The sequence below is a fragment of the Verruconis gallopava genome (genome assembly GCF_000836295.1).
Source record: "Verruconis gallopava strain CBS 43764 unplaced genomic scaffold supercont1.6, whole genome shotgun sequence".
NCBI classification, from domain to species: Eukaryota; Fungi; Ascomycota; class Dothideomycetes; order Venturiales; family Sympoventuriaceae; genus Verruconis; species Verruconis gallopava.
Genome location: NW_015622142.1, coordinates 371,519 through 397,879, shown reverse-complemented (window position 1 = coordinate 397,879; position 26,361 = coordinate 371,519). Strand labels below are relative to the sequence as shown.

At 50.7% G+C, this 26,361-nt stretch overlaps 8 protein-coding genes across 13 annotated transcripts; 5 read left to right on the top strand and 3 right to left on the bottom strand.

Moving 5' to 3' along the window:
- Positions 1-45: 45 nt before the first annotated feature.
- On the bottom strand, positions 46-1,291 carry PV09_02415. Of its 2 annotated transcripts, XM_016355454.1 has the most exons (3): positions 1,169-1,291; positions 996-1,120; positions 46-934 (listed from the first exon to the last, which is right to left on the bottom strand). In XM_016355454.1, exon 3 carries the CDS (start codon positions 828-830, stop codon positions 174-176), a length of 657 nt encoding a protein of 218 aa, XP_016216590.1. In that variant the 5' UTR covers positions 831-934; positions 996-1,120; positions 1,169-1,291; the 3' UTR covers positions 46-173. The 2 variants fall into 2 exon arrangements, with proteins under 2 accessions (XP_016216590.1, XP_016216589.1); XM_016355453.1 differs by having other exon boundaries at positions 46-1,120.
- A 1,991-nt stretch (positions 1,292-3,282) lies between these two features.
- Positions 3,283-4,340, top strand: PV09_02414 (uncharacterized protein). Its single transcript, XM_016355452.1, has 2 exons — positions 3,283-3,553; positions 3,614-4,340. The coding sequence occupies exons 1-2, from the start codon at positions 3,410-3,412 to the stop codon at positions 3,986-3,988; spliced, it is 519 nt and encodes a 172-aa protein (XP_016216588.1). The 5' UTR covers positions 3,283-3,409; the 3' UTR covers positions 3,989-4,340.
- A 1,630-nt stretch (positions 4,341-5,970) lies between these two features.
- Positions 5,971-7,350, top strand: PV09_02413. 3 transcript variants are annotated; one of them, XM_016355451.1, is made up of 4 exons: positions 5,971-6,017; positions 6,093-6,184; positions 6,232-6,680; positions 6,787-7,350. In XM_016355451.1, exons 2-4 carry the CDS (start codon positions 6,124-6,126, stop codon positions 7,108-7,110), a joined length of 834 nt encoding a protein of 277 aa, XP_016216587.1. In that variant the 5' UTR covers positions 5,971-6,017; positions 6,093-6,123; the 3' UTR covers positions 7,111-7,350. The 3 variants fall into 3 exon arrangements, with proteins under 3 accessions (XP_016216587.1, XP_016216586.1, XP_016216585.1); XM_016355450.1 differs by having other exon boundaries at positions 5,971-6,028; XM_016355449.1 differs by having other exon boundaries at positions 5,971-6,184.
- A 3,603-nt stretch (positions 7,351-10,953) lies between these two features.
- On the top strand, positions 10,954-11,914 carry PV09_02412 (uncharacterized protein). The gene has a single exon (XM_016355448.1). The coding sequence runs from the start codon at positions 11,199-11,201 to the stop codon at positions 11,652-11,654; it is 456 nt and encodes a 151-aa protein (XP_016216584.1). The 5' UTR covers positions 10,954-11,198; the 3' UTR covers positions 11,655-11,914.
- PV09_02411 lies at positions 11,773-14,740 on the bottom strand. Of its 2 annotated transcripts, XM_016355447.1 has the most exons (9): positions 14,413-14,740; positions 14,282-14,362; positions 14,022-14,229; positions 13,819-13,946; positions 13,544-13,557; positions 13,279-13,489; positions 13,164-13,225; positions 13,044-13,112; positions 11,773-12,987 (listed from the first exon to the last, which is right to left on the bottom strand). In XM_016355447.1, exons 1-9 carry the CDS (start codon positions 14,540-14,542, stop codon positions 12,412-12,414), a joined length of 1,479 nt encoding a protein of 492 aa, XP_016216583.1. In that variant the 5' UTR covers positions 14,543-14,740; the 3' UTR covers positions 11,773-12,411. The 2 variants fall into 2 exon arrangements, with proteins under 2 accessions (XP_016216583.1, XP_016216582.1); XM_016355446.1 differs by having other exon boundaries at positions 13,544-13,946.
- Positions 14,741-14,851: 111 nt separating this feature from the next.
- On the top strand, positions 14,852-17,280 carry PV09_02410. Of its 2 annotated transcripts, none has more exons than XM_016355444.1 (3): positions 14,852-15,325; positions 15,407-16,336; positions 16,399-17,280. In XM_016355444.1, exons 1-3 carry the CDS (start codon positions 15,008-15,010, stop codon positions 16,957-16,959), a joined length of 1,809 nt encoding a protein of 602 aa, XP_016216580.1. In that variant the 5' UTR covers positions 14,852-15,007; the 3' UTR covers positions 16,960-17,280. The 2 variants fall into 2 exon arrangements, with proteins under 2 accessions (XP_016216580.1, XP_016216581.1); XM_016355445.1 differs by having other exon boundaries at positions 15,387-16,336.
- A 747-nt stretch (positions 17,281-18,027) lies between these two features.
- On the top strand, positions 18,028-19,733 carry PV09_02409 (uncharacterized protein). The gene has a single exon (XM_016355443.1). It carries the CDS (start codon positions 18,667-18,669, stop codon positions 19,477-19,479), a length of 813 nt encoding a protein of 270 aa, XP_016216579.1. The 5' UTR covers positions 18,028-18,666; the 3' UTR covers positions 19,480-19,733.
- A 447-nt stretch (positions 19,734-20,180) lies between these two features.
- Positions 20,181-24,802, bottom strand: PV09_02408 (uncharacterized protein). Its single transcript, XM_016355442.1, has one exon. The coding sequence runs from the start codon at positions 23,837-23,839 to the stop codon at positions 21,254-21,256; it is 2,586 nt and encodes an 861-aa protein (XP_016216578.1). The 5' UTR covers positions 23,840-24,802; the 3' UTR covers positions 20,181-21,253.
- Between the last annotated feature and the right edge of the window lie 1,559 nt (positions 24,803-26,361).

The window sequence follows — 26,361 nt, the reverse complement described above, 5'->3', positions numbered from 1 at the left end:
ATTGGAATAAAAGGAACCAACACGTTGATTTGAACTTTTGCCTAATCTGACAGTCAATTTAGATTCAGTCTTTGCGCTTCACATGAGTCTCCCTCTCAGTAAATTAGTACGTATGACATTCTGTAACCCATTCGACGCCGATCCATGTACGCAGCCATTCCTCAAGTCTCCATCTAGCCTGTGGATCCGCGTATGAACACGGGCACTGGGCATGCCTCTGGCCGCTTGAACTCCTTTGTTTGCTCTTCAATTTCTGCGTCGGAAAGAGGCTCTTCTTGAAATCCCTCGCCAAATTTCCCGTCCACATCGACCCCACCGATCCACCAACATGCCGCTGCAACGATTTTGCGCACAATTTCCGTTTCTTCTTCGGTTCTTGGCGCATATACCATAACGAAGCCTTGAGGCACGAAGCGTGCAAGCCATCCTCCGCTGCTCAGCGGATGTCTCTCACCCCAGCCACGTAGAACAACAATGGCAGCATCTGCAGGATGGAGTGTGAGGTGCATAGAGCCATCGCTGGGGTGTGCATGGCATATCTCACCACTGCAATGCCTTGACTTGTTTATGGGTTGGAGAGCGAAGAGACCTGGTCCATGCTTTTCAAGGCAAGAAGTTCCGTGGCGTAGCCTTCGTGGCCATCGATCACCCATCCCCTCAATCTCTTTCCTCAATTTCGCAAAAATCTGGCTAGATGGTCTCTGGTCCAATTGTCGGTGGGGTGCTATTCCTCGAACGACAGGTCGACTGCCTTTGCGTTTGGGCAATTCTTTCTTAGTCAGATAAGCAACTCTATTCAGATAGATCTCTGGAGGGATTGCTGGTGGCATGTACGGATCGTGAATTGCGAACAGTCCCAGGAACTTAATTTTCAGATAGCCCAACCACGTCGACGGTGTGCCACCCGGGCCCAGTGACTTGAATCTAAGATAGTCTTGATGGATCAGGTATGCACTCGCAGTGACTGCGGTCATCAATGCGAAGGATATACAGACCGACATATATCGAGAAAAGATCTGATCCTGCATTGTGATATCTCCAACGATTGAGCCCGAAAGCATGGCGGCAGCAAAATTCAGTGTCTCCATGCTTTCCTGGCTTTCAACTAAGACGAGATCGCCTAGAATTTTGTCAGACTATTTCTCAGTCAAAACTCGGTAAGCCTCACGAATGGCTAGCCTTCAAAGTATTTATTGAACATCTAGGAGCAAATGCAAGGCAAAGGTACAGCTTAATGAAACAACTTTTTAATATATTATAGCTGAATATTGAGTTTCAATACAAGGTTGATAATTCAGAGATATGAGTTCAGAGCTGAGAGGGAGACATGAAGCATTTTGTAGGTCACGTTGACAAGCATCGTGACTCCTACGCCGCACTCAGCAACTGCTGGACCGCAGGTAAGCATCTCATGGAATACGGAATTTTGTCGCTAGCCAGTCAATTCTACCGTCGGAACTACGGTTCACTTCCAGGACATGCAGGTCCTTTGATCTGAGAGTTCAATCACAAAACGCAAGGGTTCGTGGAGAGCTGCGATTGGCGCTGACCATGCGTCAGTGGGGTTCCCAGGACGGTGTGGTCTGTCTCCAAGCTTCGTCGTGCCTGACTTATTCGTATCCAGCCTTTACAGCTAAGTGACTATCACAAGTCTCGAACTGCTGGACAAGACCTAGGGCAGAGGGGAGGGGATTGTGTTGTGACGTCGTTGGCTGTAAGGTGATCGCACATGAAAAAACTAAACCGTTGTTGTCCTTTGCCCAGCGTATTCAACTCCTCAGAAACCAGCGGTCAGCGTCTACACAGCTAAAGAACGAATCGGCGATTGAGAATTGCGGATTGCGGAGCTAAAGGAACAACTGTTGCATGTATTGAATGACCCCCCAGTGAGTGGACTAGTCAGTTCTCATGGGAGGGGCTGTGGTTGGCGAAGCGCGTGACAGGAAGATCTTGGCCGATAAGCGTCCAGCAGCTGAATACATCTCTTGGAACGCAAGCTTCGGTGATGGATGGTTTGGGACGACCTTCTCATCAAGCATCAAAATGCTGATACGGAGTACATGTGTGGGTTTACTCCTAACATTCGCCTCTACGGCCAGTCTACTAGTGATGCATACTCATTGCATCACTTTCGTAAGACGGCCGGCTATGTTCAAATCATCATGCATAACATCGCAAAGGAGCCGCCGTTAGGGGGGGCCCGCTCTCACAATAGTTGATTCGTTGTGACGTAGTTATTCAAACGAGCGGCCGTGAAAGGAGGCTTGGGGCTATTCACTTAGAACAGAAGAGGTATAGTGTTTTTTTCTGAGCCTTTTCCGCCAAACACGTACGGATCGATCAAAAACTAACTTCCTGGCATCTTTTCTTTTTTCTCATCGGTATTGCATTGCTGAACAACGTTTGATTCGAGATGGCGCCTTTCCTTCCCAAGCAGAAATATAGCACGTCCTCGGATTGTCCAAAATTTCTCCAGACACGTATTATGAATAGCGAAAAGAGTCGATATTTCACTACAACCTATCAATCCTTGTCCTATAAATGATCCGCTGATTACTTGTGATGTCAAAGGCTTGAAGCTGTGTCAGCCATGCAATGCTATAAAATTAGCCTGAAGATTTCAATCGTGATATACAGCCGAGCCCAGGGCCGAGTGAAACACTTTCGCAAGGAGCTCTCCACATAGCACTATCTATCGTAAGCACCGGGGCCCAACTAAATTGGCGTGGAGAAGATACAGTAAGTGCCAAATGCTTTACAGGAATCATGTTTCTCCTTGCAAAGATGTGCAATCATGCACACCATATAACGATGTAGTAGTGTGAACAGTCCGTAATCCAAATTGTAACACCTGCCCACTCAGGACCTGCAAGTTTTTGTCATAAATTTGCAGAAAGCGTTGCTGAGAAGATTTCCCGGACAGGGAACCGCTGTGCGGCGAGATCTACACAAAGACCTTCGTTGGGGGAGAGATCGTCTGGATCATGTACTATAAGGCCTGGTAAATATAGTCGCCATCGGGACTGGGCCGTCCGCCAGTTCAACGACGAAATTTCCAAGCTAAATCTTGATTTTTGATTGATCGAAATAGATTTGTGCCGGTTTGAGTCCGAATCGTTGGGTATAATCGCCCGTCAAAGTCACGCGGCAGGTTCTCTTACAATCTAGACGCACAAAAACATCACAGTGATGCAGGTGCAGATCATTCGGAGCCAGCTCCGGAGGAGACATCTCTGACTGGATGTGCTGTTCAGCTGCAGGCTTGCGTGATGAACCGCACGCGCGTTATCGGGGTTTGCCTTCAATGGGTGTGAAAGCTTTGCGTTCCGTAGCATTCTAATTTACTTTTCGGTTGTACACGGCTGATCATCTCAGAATTGTAGAACATAACATCGCAAAGACGACTATCATGGAAGGTCGCTACGCTCGGGTTTTACCGGCGTCATCACCAACGCTAACATCGTCATATCGAAGGTCCTCTGAAGAAATAACGCCCAAGAAGCGATCGGCCGTGATTGCTGCCTGTGATTCCTGTCGACACAAGAAAATCAGAGTAAGGATGAACTTGTTTTCACAGTCAAGTGTTTCGTCTCGTAGCTGATCGCGTCGATAGTGTGATGGCAAACGCCCTGAGTGCGCCTCGTGTGTTCGACATAGAATAGATTGTCGTTATGCAACAGTCAAGGGCGAGAGTCGATCAGCAGCCTTGAAGAGAAAGTACAATGACTACGAGCAGGAAAATAGTCAGCTGAAGCAGGTCTTGGAGGCTATGCGCACGAAGCCTTACAAGGAAGCGATTGCGATCCTGAACCTGGTGCGGTCAACGTCCCACCTCATGGAGGTGCTTGACCATATTACCTCTCTCGACTTGACCTCCTTCACACAAGACGACCTATCGCTTGACGATAGGCATTCTGTAGCCCAAGAAGGCAAGGCCCAAGAGTTGCAAGGTCGAGGCACAACGCGACCATGGGAGCTTTCAGCCTAAAGGCGGACTCACTCAGTATCTCAGCAAGTCTGTGATCCAAATGCCAGTTCTAGGAATACTTTTACTACACGTTCCTACCGTGACTGTCCAAAACCAGGCAAAGATACTCTTCCGCAGTGCTCGGTAACGACAAGGAATTTCGGATAGCAGGACTTTCGAAATCATAATTAAGCTGTTAGAAGGACGAGTTTATGATCATTCAAGATAATCCAATATATTTTCATCATTTGTATTGTAAAGGGAAACTGTGAGTTTAGGATTAGAATTGTAGTTTATGTGTTTGCCGAGTGCCGACCAAATACGTCGATCGTGGAGCACCATTCTGACACCTGGGCATTCGCAAGAATACATGTTAAACAACTAATTTCCGCCGAACTCCATCAAAAACTAGTCAAGAGGTGAATATTTTTTAATCCTAGCAGCTCGAACATTCGGGCTCGAGGCTCATAAGATTTGTCAGTTCTTTCAATAACTCCGCCCTGAATGTGGGCACGAGATCCAGCTGCGTAAAGGCTGGTGAGTGAGATTTTCGTGCCAGCTAACCGTTATGTCTGTTAAAATTCTCCACGGCTTGGTAACGATCAAACAGCTTTATCATCTCTTTGATGTTCAGAATTTAGTCTAAAAATCTAGAGGTGATCAAATCATGCTTGTTGGCATTTCGAATGCGATTGAACCGCGGATGCGGGGATAGCCATTCAACATGCGAAAGACGACGATAATGCTGATTTGATAGCAAACGATTCAAATGTCCGTGCCTGATGATCACGAGCTCGCAAAACATTAACGTAGAATATGACCACCAGGAGTCCTCTTGTCACGATAAATCGAGTGGCTTTCTTCTTTTACAGTATGTGATCCCAATGTATTTCAAACCCAAGTAGACCTGCTTTTTTCTGCATCTTTGCTATGATTCGACTGAAGTTCATCTTGATTTATTGGTGGCTCTAACTAAGAAGTTGAGTGTTTCCAGGAAGTCAGCATAGCCGAGGTGGCTATATACAGGTAAAGAAACCAGGCGCAAATTTGAAGGTGCATACCTTTCGAAACAATGACATGAAAGAAGAAAAAGATATATGAAACAGCTGATCGAAGAACAAAGTCTTGAGTCCAAAGTAGCCCCTCGTTTGCACTAGTCATTCATAATCACAGTCATCATCACACTTGATCTGTATCCACGGAATGGAAAGCTATCTTCGGTATGATGACAGAAAAACGGGCAATCGAAAATTCAAGGCACCAAAGTTCTTCGCTTTGGTGAAGTCTTTGACTTCTGTCTTGTCGTGGATGTTCTAGAGGATCATGGCTTCGTCGACTCTGTTATGGATACCTTATTGTATGTTACATGAGCCACGCAACAGTGGTCGACCGGCTTAGTACCTTCAACATAACCAAAATTTCACCGCTCATCTACGTAATAAACCTAGGCCAGTCAAGCAATTGTGATTAGCTTAGTTGTGTAGTTAGACGTTCAAGCATGAGTCCGGTGACGTTGTAGATGCGCGAAAGGCGTCCTAGATTAAGATCACGCAGGTACAAACTAATACTCGAGAAAAAGAAAAAAGTACCCAAACCCTGCTTGTGATGAATCGCTGATCAAATCACGTTCACGGTGAAGCCCAAGTTTGTTCCAATAAAAATTGTCAGAGGCAAGATTTGTTTGAGCCCGCCAGTCCTTGTGGATTGACTATTGGTAGCAGTGCGGAGGCATGACTGGTACGCCCTTCTAATGTTAGGGTTCACTCAAAAAGCAATTGACTTTACCATAGTGTCGCCAATCGCTTGATAAGTTGATAACACATTCGTCTGGCGTATCCGTATACACTAACCCACAATTTGAAGTTCAATAGGGAAAGTCCACGCGGTCCTTCGTGGATCCCGGAGATCGCTTTTGGAAAATAGAACGCACTCATTGGCTCATACCTTACATGCTATGATCAAGCTCACGCTACGCCGAACCAAGATCTTAGGACTGGTTTCCTCTGGCAGATGTGGAAGTTATGCTAGCGCAACCAGGTCGTCCATTGTTGTGAGTCAGCAGTATGCCTGCGAGGTCATTATCCCTTGAAGGATAAATACGAAGCTGAATGACTTTGGAACATAGTCAAAGCCGTCATAAGTAACGAACGTAAAAAATGGAAAACGCCGGCTACGAAAGAGATGCTCGATCCACGGTCGTCCGATTGAAAGAACGAGGTTAGAAAGTCGACAACATTTCTTTAGTTGAGCTTAACGTTATATAGGGCAGTACGACTATGCCACGATACATCGACTCATCGACACGACGGCAGTGTTGCATGTATCTTTCCCCCCATCTGGCGATGATCCTTTTCCAGCGATCTTGCCGATGCTGGGTTGCACAGGTGTATTTGATCCGGACGGAAAGAAGCCGGAACCGCACGCAGCCGCACCAGGCTCGTTCCCAGAAGACGAGGACGAGGAAGACTATTCGACGGGCCCTCGTTGCATTTACTTGCACGGCCACGCAGCGTCTCGCTTGTTCAAAGCTCCTTTGCCGGACAGACTACCCGTTTGCGTTGCAGCAACTACCATGCAAGGTGTTGTGCTTGCCTTGACTCCGTTCCATAACAGTTGCAATTATGCAAGTGCAGTCGTACATGGCTACGCATCAGTTGTGACAAACGAAGCGGAGAGAATGTATGCCTTGACGCGTATTACAGACAATCTCGTGGTACGTCTTAGTGCGGTGTCCTTAAATTCATATTTAGGAACGAGAACAATGAAGCCCTCTATTTCACGAGGGCGTTCCTTATTCACCTAGACTGACACAAGACTAGGCACATCGATGGGATAACAGTAGGAACCCGCCAACCAAGGCGGAGATGACCACCACCGGCGTGCTGAGAATCGATATTGTCAGCGCAAGTGCAAAAGTACGAGTCGGTGGGCCAGGAGACGACAGGCACGACATGAAGAACGAGTCTGTCATCAACAATGTGTGGACCGGCGTTGTACCGACTTACACAGTATACGGGGAGCCAATTCCCAGTGATTACAACAGAGTAGGGAAAGTCCCTAGCTATATGAAGCATTGGATTGAGCGTGAGAACATGCGAAGCAAAGAGGAAGCGCTCTCTGCGGTTGCCAAGGATAAGAAGTGAAATTTGAAGCTAATAGTCATAGAAGGACGTCGATAGAACGATTTGCTACCAATCTGCAAGTGATAGACAATTTCTTCGCTCGCTTTTTTTTCATCTATGAAGAAAGTGTAAGCTTCATTTAAGGTGCAGATTAACAACCGATGCAAATATATATCGCACACAGTATTTCTGTCAACGTGGATTCAAGAATATTTACCTCGGCCATAATTTTGGGCGTACTTATCACTTCATACGTCCATCCTAGAGAAATATTGGTTAAGAAACGATTAGAAATATGTGCTGTCGAGAGAAGAAAAGGAGGGAAAAAAAAAACCACGCAGTGATCGCTAGTCAATCTTTGGCTGGATGCAATCTTGCGACCATATGAACACCAGACAGAATACGTCAAGATTTTACAACCTGTGGGCAAGAACCAAGCTCTTTTGTTAACTTGCAAAGGTCAACGCCAGGTTTTAGATTCCTGACGCAAAGGCGATTCCTAATCGCATCAAAACAGTGTAGATGCAGATGAACAAACTTTGGATTTGAAAATATTTTCTTGGCTTGAATAGTAGCGAGCTAGTTCCAGGCTTATCTCAATGATCGGTCAGTCTTTACAGCAGACGCAGTGTTTGACAATATATTCCAACCTCCTGCTTTGTTTAGAGATACTAGCACAGCACCCTTCTTTAGAAAAAGAACGACTCAAATCACTTGGGTTTGCTTCTTGTGTTTCCATGAAGCTGCAATGCCACAAGTTCATACTTATTCCAGAGCACAAACGTTAACGTAAATATGAACTCGTCATTCTCTACTTTCAAATCCTAGTATTTGTTGACTGTCTTGCCAATGGGAGAACACCAATAAACCACGTAACGAGCCGACAACTGGCTTAACAAGGCTGAATCTCGCCGTGCTTTGTCCATTTCAGGTCAAATAGAACATATTGAGTATTTCTTGGTTTGATCCAAACGCTCCTTCACACCACAGAAGATTGCTTGTCTCTTTAGCTCTTATCTCCCCAGAGCCTAAACGTCACACTACGCCCAGCACTTTCTGCAAGCACCGAAATGAATAAAGTGCTAGGAGTCAGTCTCTTAATGCTGAGAAACGTATGGCTAGTCAATTGTAGGGACTCTATCCGATCGATGGTACATAATGTAACAGGCTATGCCTACACTAGGGCTGCGCCACTATGCACTACAAGGGGGGGGGGGGGGTTAGCTCTAATGCGGACTAGTGCTTAAAGAACCTTAAGACTCATAGGATTGAGTCTTTTTCCTTCCTTCTCTCTCCTCATCTTGGTTGTAGATAGCACCTGGACTAGATAGCTGGAATCCAGTTACTATAGGCCGCTCACACATAAAATGCGTATGGCTCAGCATTCAGGGTTTAGTAGAATGAGATCAGAGTTTCCAGAGTTCATTACTAGATTGGTACTTTGGAATCGTGTCCGTCGATATCTCCATAATTCAATATATGGAGCGCAGCGTTAGTGATATGAATTGACTGGGTCAATCCGGGGCCATGGGAACTTGTTACATCCCGAAAGTTTTCATACATAACTTGGTGAAACTCATCATCTTCCGTACGGAGTATTCGATTCGCCCTCTGTCGAGGAGTCATTTAAAATTCGGAATCCTTATCAGTGCTATCAAGGTTATGAGCCTACTGAACTCACCCATTGGTATCAAACAGAGCTACAAAATGTAGTGAGGACGAAATGCTCCAGTTACAACGCTAATTACGGAGCCTAAAACATCTCTAGTCTTCCTCCTGATTGACCTCTGCCTCCTTCTTCTCTATTCTTCCATCCCCGCTTCTAGACGACGTCCTGGATCCTTCAATGAAGGGGCATTTGCAGCAGCTCTGAGTGTCTCGGCCTGGTGATACGTGACATTTGTGACAAACAAATTTCACCACATATCCACGATCTTCTTGTAGTAGGCAGAGGCTAGGAATCTCAGTAATTCTGAAAAAAGCATCTTTCATTATTACAGGAGTTTCACATAGGATACACAGGGATGTGCATGACTTCGATGAAGAAGACTTTCCAATCCAGAGACGGTAGCTACTTCACAAAACGACTTGGATAAAATACACATGTCGTCCCCGTGATGCCTCTGGAAGAGCCAGCTTCAAGAACACCAATAATCTCAATGTAGTAAACTGTAGCTTGTTCAACACCAGCTAAACCTCTCAGATTCTCGAAATACCAAATCGTATTGGTTGCCAAGAAGTAGACGAGGCCGAGCCGGCTCAGCCTCAATCAAGCAGAGTTTTTAGACTATGCATGTTTACGCTGGCAGATGGATTGCTAAGGTAGGCTATTCAGGCAATCTCTAAGACTACTCCAGGTGAAAGGACGCAAGCTATTGATGTTGGCGCCAGGCTTGCCGCAGGTATGTCTTCGACTATGTACACGACAAGCAAGTTAGCGGGGTCATTATGCCGTGCAAGGATGGAGTGCAGGATGTGCACCGGTACGTTTAATCGAAGTGTCTCAATAGCGAAGTGGAATGTGCTAGATGAGGTTGGAAATAATTCATGCGCATCTGAACGGCTGATATGTCTGCTGGCCGTTTTGATTGATATCTTTTACTATTCGTGACCGCAGGCTTGAAATCTGTCGAAATTAGATAACATGATCTCATCATCGCGGCTGGAGTCTTCGGAGAAATTTTTTTTTCAAGACTCGGTCGAGCTCCAATTCAGAAGACCTAAGAATAGAGACTGAACGACATGAACTCCTCGAGCGAAAGAAGAACGCATGCATGATTCTGAGACAGTTACCACGTAATTCAGTAGCATTACTTGCGAATGATCTCCTGTGGGCAAGCAATACAGGCTTGTGAGTGGCATGGTGAACCGCACTAAGCAGGATTGCAGAAGCTCATGATCCCAAGGCTGTGGATCCAGGCGTCCTCTCATCCGGCAAGACTTTCGGCACGTCCACGCTGTTGCCAGTCATGTCATCAGCCTTTTTTTTTTAGACGTAACGGCTATAATTGCTTTTTGAATAGATTGCGGTTGAAGGCGTGTTCACGACATACAGGTAGGGTGATTTGAATACACGACAGATGGCGATTCGGCATAGGAAATCGAATCAGCGAGGCCAAACGTGGCTGAAATGACCTGGTTCGGATGATGTATACCTCTTAAGGAGGTCGTTCGAACGAGCCTTGACTCCCGACGCAGTATTACGTGGCAGTGGACCAAAGAGAGGTCCATCCTTGAGCTGGGGCACATGCAACCAGTCGGAAAATTTTGCCTCAATATATTGGGATCGTTCAGTGGTCGCGCTGGCTGGGGGAGCAGAGAATTCCTGTTTGGCCAATTGCCACCAGGCCAACGGCCGAGTCTGCATTGCCGCAGTGGTTGACCATCCATTCAGTAGGCCTGGTTCACGAAGCTACCCAGGAAACGTTTCATCCCTGCTCCTTACAGGTCGATGCGACTTGCAGAGCAGCCAGAACGCGGCACGCGCCAGCGTTGTGAAAGACCGCGGGTGCAGAATGCGTCGAGGGATGTCTGGCTCGTCCCCGGCGGTCCAAAGCGTAGCGAGGTCGTTGATGGCGCACCGCGAGGACGATCAAGGTCCAACCGGTCACGATCGCTGGCGAGAACTTTCTCGAACTGCGCAGAGGCCAGTTGAACGCGCAACGGGGCTCAGCAAAGCCAGACATGAATCGCAGGGATGAGGAATGGTCTGCATTATCGATAACAGCGGCGGCAAGTGATTGGAGCGCAGGGCTGAAAATAGCACCAGCAGAGCCAAACGTGCAGCAGAAAGAGGCTTAGTGCGTAAACAAAAAAGTTTCGAACGTCCTGAGCCTAACGTCGTCGTGCATGGCAAACAGAGGGGGGTTTCTCGCATTTTTTGTTGAAGAGGGGTGTGTTGGATGGTGGGCGACGATCGGGTATACAAAGGCCCAGTCGCCTCCTGCGCCGAACGCTGATTCTGTTCTGCCTTCATTCCTGTCTCCCGTTTTTTTCAAGCTCGACAGCGCTTCCCTTCGTCGCTACGTCTTGTCAGCCGTCACAGCCTTGCTTTAGGACACGTCCATACACTTCTCTCGCTTCGAACCCAACACGATCGCTACCGCACCATGCAGCTCTTCACTCTGCTCCCACTCGCCCTCGCGGCCCTCGTGTCTGCCCAAGATGCTAACACCACCACTGTCTCGGTGTCCTACTCCAACCCAGCGACCACCCTCCTCACCCAGACCAATTCCCTTGGCGTAGTGACCGGCCAGCCTACCCAGCCAGCACTCGTCACCTCGCAAGCGTCAGCTGCAATCGTACCAGCCGGCTTCACTTCGGGAACCACCACCGCCACGTACGGCAATCAGACATTCACAATCGCGGTCAACAGTGGCGTCACCAGCATTATCAGCAACACGCCCACACCAACCACTCAGACCACCGCAGCACAGTCTGGAACAAGCGCTTCGGGTTCGTCTACAAGCCCGTCGACTTCCAGCAGTTCTGGCGCGGCCGCTCACATCAAGGCTGGCGCCGGAGCCTTGGCCGCTGCTGGTGGCTTCTTCGCCGTCTTCATGTGAAACACACAGCTGAACATTCCTTTTTCAAAAAAAAAAAGGCATATTCCTGGGATCATTGCATCTTTTTCTTCTTCGGCATGGTTGGGAGAGGAGAAGTTCCAAGGCATTTGAGATCCAGCCTAGCTTAGCATTTAATCCGATGACATGTTGCATTGCTTTCTGGAGTTCTGGCAAGCAGCATGCGCAATACGTCGACCCGCTAATATGTAGTAATATCTGTAAATGAACTTAATGAGACAGAGCCAACCTTCGAAACCTCAAGATCTAGCTGTGCTTCCCCAACATTTGTAATACTTTCCGCTGAGCATTGAACTATTTAGTGGTGCTGGAAAGGCTGCACGCACTGACGTCAGTGACAGCAGCTCCGAAACAGCTTTTGAAACTACAACTTTGTTGCTTCGTTCAAGCACTGAGAAATAAAGAAACTCGCTCTTCGTGACTACTATCAGAGGTCTTAGAATTGCCCGATCCAGACTTCTTCAGATGTCGCATTGCATATACAGAGTCTTGGGTATCTAGCATTTCTGTGACGCTGTAATGAACTCGAAATGGAAACTGTTGGACTTCACAACTGCAAGAGCCCACAATCTATGCTTCCAATGACGGCCATTTTGCTGGCCAATCCCAGTCATCAAAGAGGTAGCGGATCGTGATTTATGGATGGATGCTTCAGCTGCCTTTGCTGAATACATTCTCCTTTTGTCTTTCGACATATGCTTGTGTATCTCCGCTTCAAAATTACCTCTCCACGTCTTGTTTAGTGCAAGTTCATCTGTTTCTTGCAATTCTCATACACCACCCAAGTTATTGAGACTGCAGGTACTACTTTCAGAAGGTTTGGCGTCAGACCTTTGAATAGTCCACGAACACCTTCACCCTGTATAGTTTGCTGGAACACATCCCTGATTCCAGAATACGTTCTTGGATGCAGCACAGTCCCCTGACTCTGCAGCCTTGTCCGCAGAAGGTTGAGTGGGTATACTACACTCGCACCCAACGCTCCACTAAACCCTCCAACACATGCGGTCGTGAAACTGCTTGGTTGTGCATCGTCTTCGTGACACCCCCGTTTCCTTGCGTTTCTGACTGCGATTTGACGTTTAAGGTACTCGAATGTGCCCATGTCGATTGCGGCGTAGGGAAATATGCCGATGAGGCCCATTGGCAGACCACGATAAAAGGCTACGATGCCGTTACTGCGCCACATTTTTTGTGCGGTTTGTATTATGAGTGCATTGCCGTGAAGACCGTTTGCTACGGTCTCGCACTGCATTCGGAACTTGAGGGTGTCGAGTGGGTACACAGCGAATTGGGAGACCATGCCAGCAACGCCCTGAGCATGTTAGAAATTTCCTACGCCTGCGCAAAATACGAAGGAAAATAACGTACGCCGCCCACAAACTGCGCAGAACTTGAAGATTTGTCGACACCCAGGCGACCGTAGACTCGTTTTATAGCCTTTATTACTCCTCAGTGCATATTAAAAGCATCGAAGTGCGGTAAACAAACCTCAAATGTTCCGAACTTGATAGCCGACTCTGGCATGACCTTCACGATGTTTATACCGTTCCCTACGTATGTCAGCTATCACAATCTTCTCGGAGACATCGGGTCGCGCGCGTACCTGCGAAGAGGGAACGCATGCCACCTGCAGCCCACAGATCCTTCATAGCGTTTGCTGAGGTCCGCCATGCACCACGCAAGGCTGCCAATGGAGCGCCAGACTTTGCTGCGTTTAGGGTTTGTTCGGCATTTTTTGTCTGCGCGATTAGGTAGACCTTCAATCGATCGAGGGGCGCCGTTGTCGTACGCGAGACAATGCCACTGATGCCTCCCTAGTCACTAAGTCAGTACGAGGATAATGTGTGCATATAATCAGCTGTGCTTACCGCAACGAAGTAGCCTGGATGAGGGATCACAGCAATCAGCAGAGGTACTTCCTCGTGTCTGCCTTCTTCTTCAGGTACTATAGTTGGCTCTCCTCTATGTCGGAGCACACCGTCGTCCGCCATGACATCTTCCTGCCAAAAGAAGTCCGCATCAAGAGCTTGATCGGTTGAAAATCCGTGATGACGCTCCGTTCGATGGGGAGGCTCATAAATCGAGACCAAAGCAGAAGTGAATGTTGCAAAAAAAGGATGTAAGAAGCAAGCAAGAGCATTACCTAGTCCCTGGACGAGGTCGTCACTTATAAGGACGTCACCTTCAGGGTTGACTTTCAGTGAGGCGGAGAAGTATGATATCACTTCTTTAAGGCCAGGTTCGGTTGAGGGGATGAAAAGGAGGAAGTCTCTGTTGTTGTATCATTAAATATGCCATTTATCTTGTGCTGCCTTGTGCACTCATGGGCATCAAGGGATACTGTACCTCCACTCTTCGAAGCTGAGAGAGCCGTCGTTGTTGGAATCCACCTCTGCGAAGAAGCGATCCAACCTAGCCTTTGACACGGCAACCCCAGAGTTTGAAAATGCACTGGCAAGCTCGTCCTTATCTAAATGACCGTCCTTGTTGCGATCAATGTTTTTGAATAGTTCCCAAAGCTCATTCTCAGTTTGTCTAACGAAGGTATGAAATTCTGTAGAAACGTGTTAGCTTTTCACGCCTTTCCAATCAGACGGCGGGCACACCAAAGTACGAGATGCGGCCATCGCGGTTCGTATCTATTGTGTTAAAAATATCCTGCAAAAGGGAATCGGCGTATTTGAGAGCTTTATCGGCATCAGCATCACGTCGCATCAACGACGGAAAGAGTACGTACGATGATCCATCTTCTTCAGACCCTTCTTGAGACCATGGAGGTCTAAGTATCCTCTTTCGGCGGCATCCAGCTTCCGCCATAGCGATTCGACGCGAGCGTCAAACTGATTAGCCGTCTCGCCGTTTAACATGGTTAGACAGAGCCGATGCTATGAAGCTCGGCTCATTGTAGGATTTTCATCTCCAAGAAAATTGATGGTAGTGAAGAACTAAAGGCCCGGCGATTGCGCACAGCTTGCCGAAAAGGTGCGGCGGCCAATGCGTGCTCCTGGCGATTATCAGCGGGGAAATTTGCCGACAGAATGAAGTAGCAAGCTTGGAGGTTTGAGCTTGCTTTGATCAGCGGAATGACGAAACCGTGGTTGGTTGGAGCAACTCTTTTATCGCCTTGCGGCCTTAAAACCATTTGAAAGTGCTTCGAACAACCTTGACCTTGTACAGTAGTCTTCACCTTCCAAGCGCAGACCTTCTTGCGATTGTCGAAACGTTGCAAGGTCGGCCAACAGACTTAAGGATTCCATATTTTCTTAAAGAGAAGCTATTCGCCTGCAGATCTGACTGCGCGCATTCCTAAAGCGACGGCACTTGACCAAAGCATGGCGACTCTTGCAGATGAGTTGCAGGCAGATTTTCTAGACGCTGAATCTGACGAGGAAGAGCAAGATGAGGACGAGGAGAATGGGGAGCAGAACGTAAACGGAAACGCTGAAGATGGCGACATAGCCATGGGAGAGGACGGCAATTCAGACGAGGATGATGAAGGAGGTAACCAGGAGGATCGCGTCAACCGCGCTATTGATGGGGCTGAAGACAATGAAGAGGCAAAAGCGAGGATAGAGAAGATCTCTCTCAAAGGTGTTCGCGACTTTGCTTCGGTTGCAAATCTGATGTCACGACTGATGCCAGTACTTCAGGTAAGAGAAACCCCGATGCTAAGTTTGTCAAGCACCCCGGGAATGCTTAATGAATGCATAGTCCTAACCGCATCAATCCAGCAAATCGATGAATATCAATCGTTATCTTCTGAAGAGCAAGCGAAGAGAAATCTTGGGAAAACGGACTCTCCAGCCTATAAACTCATGAATGAGGCCAATAATCTGTCGATACACATTGATTCTGAGATCATAGTACTGCACAAATGGCTCCGTGATCATTACAGTGCATTTTTCCCTGGCCTAGAAAGGCTAGTGGAGAATCCTGTTCAGTACGCAAAAGCGGTGGCCATCATCGGCAATGGTCCTATGGACGTCAAGGCGGTTGGTGCTTCTGCAGATAATGTTGTTGGTCAATCACTGGACAAGGTACTTGATAAAGCTCTTCTCATGTCTGTTCGGATGGAAGCTGCCACCACACAAGCAAAGCCGCTTCCTGAGGCAGAAATCACCATGATTACCAAGGCTTGCCAAATGGTACTTTCGCTGGATGAAGCAAAAGACAAGATTCGAGCTTTTGTGGAATCTAGAATGAACGCCTTCGCTCCCAACCTGTCAACACTGATTGGACCTGAAACAGCTGCTCTTCTCGTGCAAGCTAAAGGATCACTCATCGGCCTGGCGAATACGCCGAGCAACAATTGGGCGAACGTTGGCTGGCGCCCATCGCGAACTGGTGGTGCATCAAATGCTTACGGAGGAGGTGCAAGGCAGAAGGGACACCTATTCTACTCACCCATCATCAAGAATGTACCAATCGATCATCGTACGCAAGCGTTGCGAATCGTCGCTGCAAAGGCGGCCCTGGCAGCGCGTACGGATGCTGTAGCAAAGACGACAGACAATACTATCGGTCGACAGTTGGCCGACCAGGTTGCCAGAAGACTTGATGTCCTAACCGAGGCTGCACCAAATCGGGGGCCGAGAGCTTTACCAGCTCCTGACGATAAGCCAAGTAGAAAGCGCGGAGGGAAGCGAGCAAGGGCAGCGAAGGTATGCACACCCATGTTCTGTTTGTCATGGTAGAGTTGATGAGTTTGCTAATCTAAAATCAGGCGCGGATGCAACAGACGGAACTCCAAAGGATGCAGAACCGAATGGCTTTCAATCAAGCTGAGGCAGAAGCAGGTTACGGCACCGGCGACAGCACCATCGGCCTAGGAATGATTGGTCAGGAGACTGGAAAGATTCGACAGACAACAATTGACAAGCGCACGCAAGCACGCCTGTCCAAACGATCTCAAGCACTGCTAGGCACCACTGGTGGAGGTGCTAGCGGTCTTGCGACGTCACTGAGAGGCTTCGGCCAAGGCGGGGGCACTGTCACTGGTCTCCGCACGTCAGGTGTAGGCACAAGCTTAGGGGGAGGAGCTGGTACAGCATCGGTCATCGCCTTCACTGATAAGGGCTTTGGCCTCGAACTAGCGGATCCTCGCAATAGGGATGAAGCCGAGCGCAAACGCAAGGCTGAGGAGGACAAGTACTTCAGCACAGGTACGTTCACCAACGTTGGCGGTGGAACGGCGTCCATGGTTCCTCAGGAGACGAGGACGGACGCTGGAGGCTTCAAAGTGCCGGCTCTACCGGCACTGAAAAGAGTCAAGAAAACCGGCTAAGGACATTTGTGGGTTTGAATTGAACAGTGAGGAAAATCGAATTTCATGCATGGCGTGGCGCTTGGGAAGGGCTTTGATAATCAGGTCATTTGCGTCGTACAACGGACGACGATGATTCCCGGTGACAGAGTTAGCACAGGGCATGTGGAACATGGGCAAGTTATTTCATTTGCCCCAAAACATAGTAGGAACTCGACATGAAGAAATCTATTATTCATCTCATGCTGTTCCATAGGGTCGGGGTATGTCACGTGGCTTTGGTTCACATCCTTCCTTCGGGTCGTGACATCCGATCCAGCCATCTAGATGAACTTTTGCGTGCACGAAATTGTGCTTGTCGCGCTCATATTGCAGTTGCACTGATGCGAAGCTTTATTTCTTCGCTTTCGGAGAGCTTGTTACGAGATAGTCCATGGGTCCACGACTCCAGCGTGTCAGCCACTGTGTCACCGAGGAAACCTGTTTCAAAACGGCCGCCACGGCGACAGTGAATTTACTGTGGTGGCTTCTCTGCAGACGTGAACGGAAATCTCAGAGACGTGTGAACGAGGCCGAAAAGTCGTCGAAGAGCGTTGAAAGCTTGGGAGACAAGTGTCAAGGCGACGTGCGTGGGATGGTTACAAGACTGCGATTCTAAGGAACGCAGCCACGCGAGCGCAATTTGAAAGACGTCGAGAAGAGCGAGGTCTTCTGCACCGGCGGAACGTCGACGAACCGAGCCAAGAACTCGATGAGCCAGCGGCATAAGCATCCAAGTGCTCGTCGTTCAAAAGAGCAGCGGGCCTTGTTATCATTTGTCTGATCACATCGTCTCCCGGAAGGCAATGTTTTGCCGCGTTTCAAAACCAGGCCCGGCAAAGCAGCACTCCGAGACTGGATCTCGAGGCAAGAGAGGCCAACCGGCCGGGGGCCCAGGACTTGGGTCAGGACTTGACAAGCAAGCACGGCGAGAAAGAAAAGGTAGAGCGACGGGTGCACAGCGCCGTGCGCTCTTGTCGACGCAGAAGAGCAAAGCAAAGCAAAGCAATAGCGCAGGGTGGTCAGGGAACAATGGGCGGCGGCTCCACCAGCCAAAGGTCGAGATCGTTGTTCCTGCATGAGCGCGCAGATCGCTTCCGATTGGAGCTTCAGCGCGAGTATCGAGGCGCGGCCGCACAACCTTCAACTGCCACCCAGGAGCAGGACGTCGCACGTTTCGAGTTTCAACACTTTGCACCCTCTGACATTCGCGAAATGTTTCCGTCCGCATGCCTCCCTCCTTTGCCCATGTTAATTCTTTCTTTTCCTTGGTCCTGAATGCCATTGCGTGGGGTCTGCTAGCGGGGATGGACAGCCTCCCAGGCGCATCACTTATCCCGGCAGGCTTTTCCTCTTTGCTCCCGCGACTGTTCGTTTCTTAACTCTCTCTTCCCTTCGTTTTGCGATTGTCGACGTAAGCCAGGCGAGAAGCGTCCTTTCTCGCTTTCGTGCCCTTTTTCTGTCCCATTCCTTTTGTGCCGGTCATCTTCATTCTCTTCTTCATCGACCCTGGTGGCGCTTCTTCTTCTTCTTCTTCTTCTTCTCACCTGTTTGCTGGCAAATAACTCCGCTCTTTTGGAATCGCAACGCTTCTCTCGCACTGAAGGTCGAGTTGCTGAGCATTCGACTTCTTTGTTCGCTTTACTTTGAACAGTGAAAACACAAAGACGAAGAGGAGGGGCAATCACGATGAAATACACTAGCGTAATCGCTTTGACGCTCGGCGCTCTTCCCTTCTCGATAGCGCAAGGAACCACTATCACCGAGTCGGTCTCTGGGGCAGGAGTTGCCCAAGCCGCAGCAGCATCGGGATCGTCTTCGTTAACCGCGCAAGCAAGTGGTGGTGGACAGGGAACAACCATTACGGAATCCGTCGCCGGAGCTGCAGCAACAGGAGGGTCCTCGTTAACTGCGCAAGCAAATGGCGGTGGAATGGGAACAACCATCACAGAATCAGTCGCCGGAGCTGCGGCGACGAGCGGTGCGTCTGCCGCTACTGCACAAGCTGGTGCAGCCAGACCGTCCACCATCACCATAACCACAGGTGCTGCAGGCGCAGCAGCGGCCTCGGGCCAAGCACTTGGAACTGGATCTGCCGCAGCGCAGGCCGGCAGCGGCGGCAAGGGGACCACCTACACGATCAATTTGGGAGGCGCCGGCGCGCAAGCGACCGGCGCGTCTGCAGGGAACTCAACCGGTAGCAGCGGAGGCGGACTGGTAGCGCAAGGCGCACCCGCGGGCAACGCCACGATGCCGACAATCACCATCAACGTCGCAGGCCAAGGCCAGGCTGCGTCGACAACGCTGCAGACCGCCGCGTCCACAGGAGGAACCGCAGCTGCTGCGTCCGCGGCTTCGAAGCAGAGTTTCAGCCTGGGTGCGTCGGCCGCCGCCGCCTCGTCCGGTCCGGCTCAAGCGACGACGAATCCCGCACCAAAACTACACGTCGACAGCATATCTGGCGGTCTTCTGGCGTTGGCTCTGGGCTTCGCAGTGGCGTAATGAGGAGGTCGCTTTTGTTTCTAGTCGCCGGTTGGGTTCAAAGGCGAGGTGTGCTATGTTTGATGCCTGCTGTGTATATTGCATAAAGTCGTTTCAACCCTGTTTGGTTTTCTTTTTTCTTCCTCTTCCCTTCGTACGTCTCTTCTAGAAGACCAGACTTGGGGAGGGTTGCACGCACCCAAAGTCCGAAAGCAAATATTCACCCAAGTCTATATATCTACGTAGCTCTAAACTCGGACTTTGTTTCTTTTACCAGACCAAGGAAGACGAAGGAAAACAAAAAAAAAATCCTAAAAATTTCCCTCCCAAAATAAAAACCTAAAATATCCCACATCAAGACAGACCTTTTTTTGATAAATTTATATATATATATATATATACATATTTCTTCCCGTTGTCGCTTTATGCGCCTTCGGAAGTGGAAAGGACGTCCGCGCTTGCGCAAGCACACCGCTCCTTGGCTCTCTGGACGGGTGCGATAAGGGCAGCGATGCGCGATGGCAACAGGTTGCGTCCAGTCACGTGTGTCCTGGAGGCTTGCCAGCCTCGTCGAGGAGCAAGATGCGACGACGATGCTTAGTTCAGAGGCCAGCAGTTCCAGTTGGCGATTGGGAGCCAGCCGCAGATTCGCTACTCCCGAACCAGAATGTCCTGAAAGAAAGACGAAGGTACGCAAAGGAAACGAAAAAGCGAAAGAATTCATCGTCTTTTAACGGGGTTTGCTAAGCACTCGTCTCCAGTGTTTACCAGATCACTATACACAGAGTAGCCCAGATGCATATGCACTGCAGCACTCGTCCCTGGCGAGCTTTTTCCAGCCCACCCAAGTTCCAGGGAGATGGAGATGGTGAGAGTAAGGAACAAAGCCCTTTATCAGCCCTGCTACAAAACAATGTTCCCTCCAATCTCATATTGGCCCCGGCCTCAGGCAATGACAATGACAAATGAGGATGAAAATTTGAATATCAAGGAAAAACCGTGACAGTCCAGCCAGCTAGCTCGTTCCATTATACCCTATGCACACAAGGAAAGGTGGGAGTTGTGGTATCTTCTTTTGATGCTTCTCTTTTTTCGCGCCACCCGTCAGCTCTCCTCTCTACTATATATTCCCTTCCCAGAAGTTAGGAAGAGGTAAAAGACCAGTAAACAAGCAACAAAAAAAAAGAGACAATGTTCGCAGTGCTCGCTCTGATACAATTACAGACGCATGTCTCGGCACTAAAACGTACCGCACGAGCTGCTCCCTCACAGCCTCTTCTCTGCAGCCTCAAGATACCGTCTCAAGCCCACTGAGGAGCGAGACGAAAGTATTAATAAAAACAAAAGACGCGGAGGGAACGTGATCGCAATATGTACATTCAAACACTAGGTTCTTAGCTCCAATGCAAATAACGTTCATTCCCAGGTGTATATGTATGATGCCTGTACCCAGGAATCGAAGCGTAAAGCCGTGTGAGAGTTGGCGACTGAAAAGCGCCACAAAAGTAATAATATGACATGATCTAGAGGCGTATCACAGAGATGTAGGTGTGACGAGCGGAGGGAGAGATATAAAAAGATTCCAGACGCCATGAAGCCCAGTTTTCGGTTTAGAGAAGATAAAGGACGTCTGTGGTATCTGGTTCGTGAGGATCCTCCCAAGTGCGGCAATGGCAGCCAAAGTCGATAGAAATATGCCGTACATGAAAGATCCAGCCGTCAAGGAATCCATGAGCAGGAAATGAGTGACTGAAAATGTGGGCAAGGGAGGAACAGGCGCGATCAGCTGCTTGGTTTAGAAGGCTTTGTCAGCATCCAAGTTCAGCCAGGCCATCTCCTGGGGCGCCGACATTTTGCGTCCGCCCGCAGCGCTCCTTCCGTTGGACGAGGACTGGGGCACAATGCTTGACGCGCCTAAATTCGAAGATGGTGTGGAGGCAGGCGCGCCTGGGAAGACCGTCACGTCACTGGCTCCGCTATCACGATGCTGAACACCACCAAACACATTCCGCGGTGGCGCAAAGTAATCCGCTGATCCTGAGCCACCTGATCCAGCGACGTTGGTGTTTGTTCCGTAGCTCTTCGCCCCAAACGTATTTGACTTGGGCGAGTCAATGCCACTTGGGAACACGGTCACGGCACTTGCCTGGCTGTCTCTCGATGCATCGCCGTAGTTGCGGAAATTTAGCTGTGGAAGCGCAGGCGCCCCGATACTTCCTTTTCTGGGTCGTGAATTGTACTCGCTGCTCGCGCCAAAGAACGGGTTGCTGCCAGAGTAATTACTACTGATGGACCTAGTATCAGCCCGTCGGTCTCGGTCCAACGTAGACATGGGCGTGTACGTCGTCTGAGTAGCCGGAGCAGGCTTGCTCGACGACAGCTCGAACCCGTCTGTCGATCCTCGCGAACTTGTTGAACCTGCTCGACGGATCTCCGCCTGCAAGCCCTCTTGGATGTCCTCCGTCGACCGGCCCATGGTCGGACTGCCCTTATTGACCGCGCTCAACCTCTGGCCTTCAAACTTGGGACCTAGATTCAGCTCCAGCGGTGGTATCGCTTGTCCGCGCTCCATCGACCTGACGTCACTGTAATCTGAGGACTTTGAGATCTCACTGATTTCTGTGTTGTACGTGTTGCGGGCACCGCCTTGGATGGAGGCAAGATTAGTCACGTCATTGTTCGCAAAGTAACGACTCCAGCCATGACTTCGCGTGCGGCCATCCTTGGAGTCCTTAACACCGGCAGTAGCAGTCGCTGGCAAGAGCGTCGAGCTCTTTGGTGGAGAGTTCGCCAACTCCGATTTCTCGTAGTCGAGCGAGCGCGAAGTGAATGTCTCCGACGAGCGCTGGCTCATCTGTGACATCTCCAGCGGCTCGCTCACACCCAGCGGACTCTTGTTCTTCGAAAGCGGCGCGTGGCTCGCATCGCTGGGCATCGCCTTTCGGTGCCCGATGGTTTTGTTCTGGAAGATCTGCAACGAATTTAATGAGCTGGCTGCGGACTTGGAACCCGAGAAACCACGGCCTCGGGTACCGCCAGCCTCCTTCATAAAGTCCGCACCCTGATCCGCGAAGCTGAGGCGGTCTTGATCCTTCTCGTTCACACCACGGCCGGACCTCTTCTGTTGCAACTTCTTATAACGTAGGAGAAGAAGTATTATAATTAGAATAGCGGCAAGACCTAGGATGGCACCTAACGTGGCACCGAGCGTCGTGAGAACCTTCGATTTTGACTGGCCTGTGCCGAGAACACCGCTGGAGGCCGATGTGGGAACCGACGAACTTGTGGACGAGAAGGCCGCTGTAGACGTGGCTGCAGCCGAGGATGAAAGTGATGAGGTTGCCGTTGTAAGGGGAACTTGTTCCTTGACGAAAAAGCTTGTTGCGTTCTGCCACGAGTTTGTGGTCTGGTTAAACAGAGCAATCGGGTCGTCATTGTTGCCGCCACTGATTACTGCTAAGCCGTCGACGTCTTCGGCCAGGGAAAAGCCGCTGCGTGTTGTGGTTGGCGCGAGCGTACTATTGTAAGCGGGCCAGTTGGCAATCGTGAGGTCACGTTTCGTTCGCAACCGCCTTCTCGACGCTGAAGTCGTCGCGCTAGGGGGGGCTACCTCATCACCTACCGGCGCCGGCGATCCGTTGACAAGCAGAGCATATCGAGTCACGACATTAGGTGAGACTCCCATGTCATACACCTCCAACACCCTGCTGCCGTCAGTGCCCGCCACTACGGTACACATCTTCGTCGGCGAGTCCAGGTCCAGCCCCGAAGGCAAAGACGTTCCCAGATTTGTCCAACCTGGTATTGCGCCAAATAGCCAGACCTGTGTGTTGTCTGCAGAACCGCCAATCAGAACAAGTTGGTCAGCAGACCAAGGCATGAGCATGGGCGAAGTCAAGGCCGGAGCTCCTTGCGAGTTGTAGGAGGTTACGTCGTAAGGTGCGGATGTCGAGATGGCGAAGGTTTCCTGACCCAGACCACTCGCGTTAGGATCCTGGGTTCCGGCATAGACGACGATGGAGCCAGTGTTCGCAATGAAAGCGGCGCCATGCTTGACACGATTCTGCGTGACGGTAGAAGCTGGAGTGATTGTTTCCCACGTGCCAGCGTTAAAGTCGTAACGCTGCAAGCCCGGGTAGTTGGTCAGCGCGGCGGAACCGTTAGTCGTGCCGCCAACAATATACAGCGCCTCGCTGCCGGTAATCATGGCGGGCACGCATTGCCCGCCCGTTACGGAAATGCCCGGGTCGAGAGTCTGCCATTGGGCATCCTGCTCAAGAGGGAGCGATGCAAAGCCTTGTGGCGAGTAGACATACAGCGTTTGGTTCCAGACGGCGGAGCAGTGATTTACGAGCTCGAAGGGAGGCTTAGGCATGGACATGGTTTCAGGAGGCCGACCTCAGGAAGAGAGAGAAGTAACGTCACCACGTCGTTCCGAGGATCGGCTCCGACAAGAGAGGTAAGGGACAACAATAAAGCAAGATCTGATGGAATCCAAGAATCCAAAGGCGGGCGACAATATCCGGCTGTTCAGTGGAGTTCGCGCTCGGAGGTCATCATATCGATTGCAATGGGCAGCGTCTTCCGCGATGGTTAGGCGAAGGGGGGGAAGGAAAGCCACTGTCGTTCAAGTGCCACGGCCCTGGGTAACGCAGAGACCAAAGATGGATGGGACTCTTTCTCGGTCCAAGGCTTTGTGCAATCAAGAATATCGTGCTCTTTACACAAGGATGTATCCCGTTTCCTGCATGCGTCGGTCGGCAGGAGTACGGTATTTCGACAGCGGAAAAGGGAACCGGCTATCTGGGTTTGTGGTTGGCGGACAGTCGAGGTGTAGCTTGGGACAATGCGTGACGGAGCCAAGGTCCAGACGCAAGGTTGGGAAAATGGAGGGATTCTCAACAATCAATGTCTTTTGTGTTTCAAGGCCAGCGGATGCTTCTGGAGCAGACCGGTTTGTGGATCGAACAGACGAAGTCGAATTTCTTTCCTTCCGGGGAGGGCGTTGTAGAGAGCTGAAAGCTAGGACGAGCTGAAGGAAGGAGAAGAGCGGTGCCAGGGACGCGCAGAAAAGAACGACTGTGGACTGCCGATCGAGTCCAGAGAAAAATCAAGGAACAGATATCCGTGCGAAGGGAAGGCGAAAGGAGGGGAAACGACTGTGGTGCGACAAAGGATCGCGGTGGTGAGGGTGGTCGTGCGGACGTGGTGGAGGAGAAGGAGGTGATGGGTGGTGCGTGAGGAAAGGGAAGATGTGGTAGCGACGGTGCAGCGGGCGTAGGCCTGAACGGGACGAAGAGAGACAGAAGAGAGCGAGTGAGCTTCTGAACTCCTACCAAGCCAGTAAGGAACGGGAGGGAAGGGGTGGAGAGGAAGAGAGGCACATTACGCCTGTGCCGGTAGGGGGGGGTGGGAGGGCTGACGAAGAGAGGCGGGCTAGTAAGGCGGAGCAAGAGGAAAGCAAAGCTGGCGGTGGTGAGCCTTGCGCCAGGGGATAGGGGACAGGGAAAGGGAGCCAATGCGCGTGCGCAGGACGCAGCAGCGCAGTTCTGAACGCCAGTAGCGCAGCAGTGAGTACGGCACGGCAGCCGTGTGTACTGTATTGGCGACAGTGGCGGCGGTGGTGGTGACGGTAGTGAGTCGCTCACGACACTGTACTGTGTTAGCGACGAACAAGAACCAGCGGGTGCCAAAGGCGGCCGGTGGCAGAGCGCATCAAACGCGGTGCCTGGTCCCTGACAGGCCTGCGAGGGCGTGCCCGGCGTGCGCAACGAGGCTGGCGGCCAAGACTAGGCCACAACCGGCCGTGCCAGGCAGGGGCATCCACCAGTGACAAGCCGTGCCGGCAGGTGCCATCGCCGCCGTGGCCAATCATCGCCCGAGCGTGGGTTTCCTCCTCATTTCCAAGGGGAAGGCGCCGTTCAGCCCCTTCCCGCGCCGGTCGTGCATTCCCCTTGCACCTTCGGGCTGAAAGAAGAGAACCCGCGGCTGCATCTTCGCGCCCCCTGCACCGTCGCTCCAGCCGTCCTCGCTCCTCGCCGCCAGTCGCGTCTTCCTGCCTGTGCCGCGGCGTCGCCAAAGAGGGAGAGGAGCCATAAGTAGACGGCAACAAACGGAGACGACATGGACAACCGCAGATCTCGCGTGAGGGGGCGACGGTCACGGCAGAGCTGAAAAAAACATGCCTTTTCTTCAGCACGCGTTCGGTGGCGCCCAAGCAGACTCGACGTGTATGCGCCTCCCCAGCGGCGCGGTTTCCAAGCCCATCGTCACACGTTCCAAATTCGCACCCATGCGGCGGAAAGAGTGGGAATTTCCTTTTTTTTTGAAAAAAGGGGGTGCGCGTCGATCGGGGCGTTGCAAAGGTCGGCTTCTTCGTTCCAACGGTGGGGCCTTGTGAGCAGAGCGAGCGTGGCCCACCCGCTCCGTGCACGACCACGGGCACGCAGCGTAGAAAACATGCACGTACTCTGTCTTGTACACACCGGCAGCAGTGGTTGGAGCAATCCTCATGGCAGTGGCAAGAAGGCCGATGAAAACACCCGCAGAAGGACAACTGCCAACAACAACGGAGTCGCTCCAGCAGCTCTGCCCTGGCTGTGCAGTAGCTGGACGTGTTCGCGGCAAGCGTGTTTGCTGGAAATAGAACCGCCCCGCATGGCTTCCAGGGCAGGACACGGATCGAATGCAAGTGCGCCTGCAGCCGCATCACCGACCTTGAAGCTGCTCGCTGGGATTTCTTTGAATTCAAGAGCATTCGTCCTTCTGGCACGGCTGAGCCTTTCGATGCTCGCCCTGGAAAAGTGGAACGCCCGCTACCATCTGCGTGAGCTCCGCTTTGGGTTGTCTCTTTCGCCGCCTTCTTCTGCTCCTCCTCCTCCTCCGGGCTCTTCGCTCTCGCTA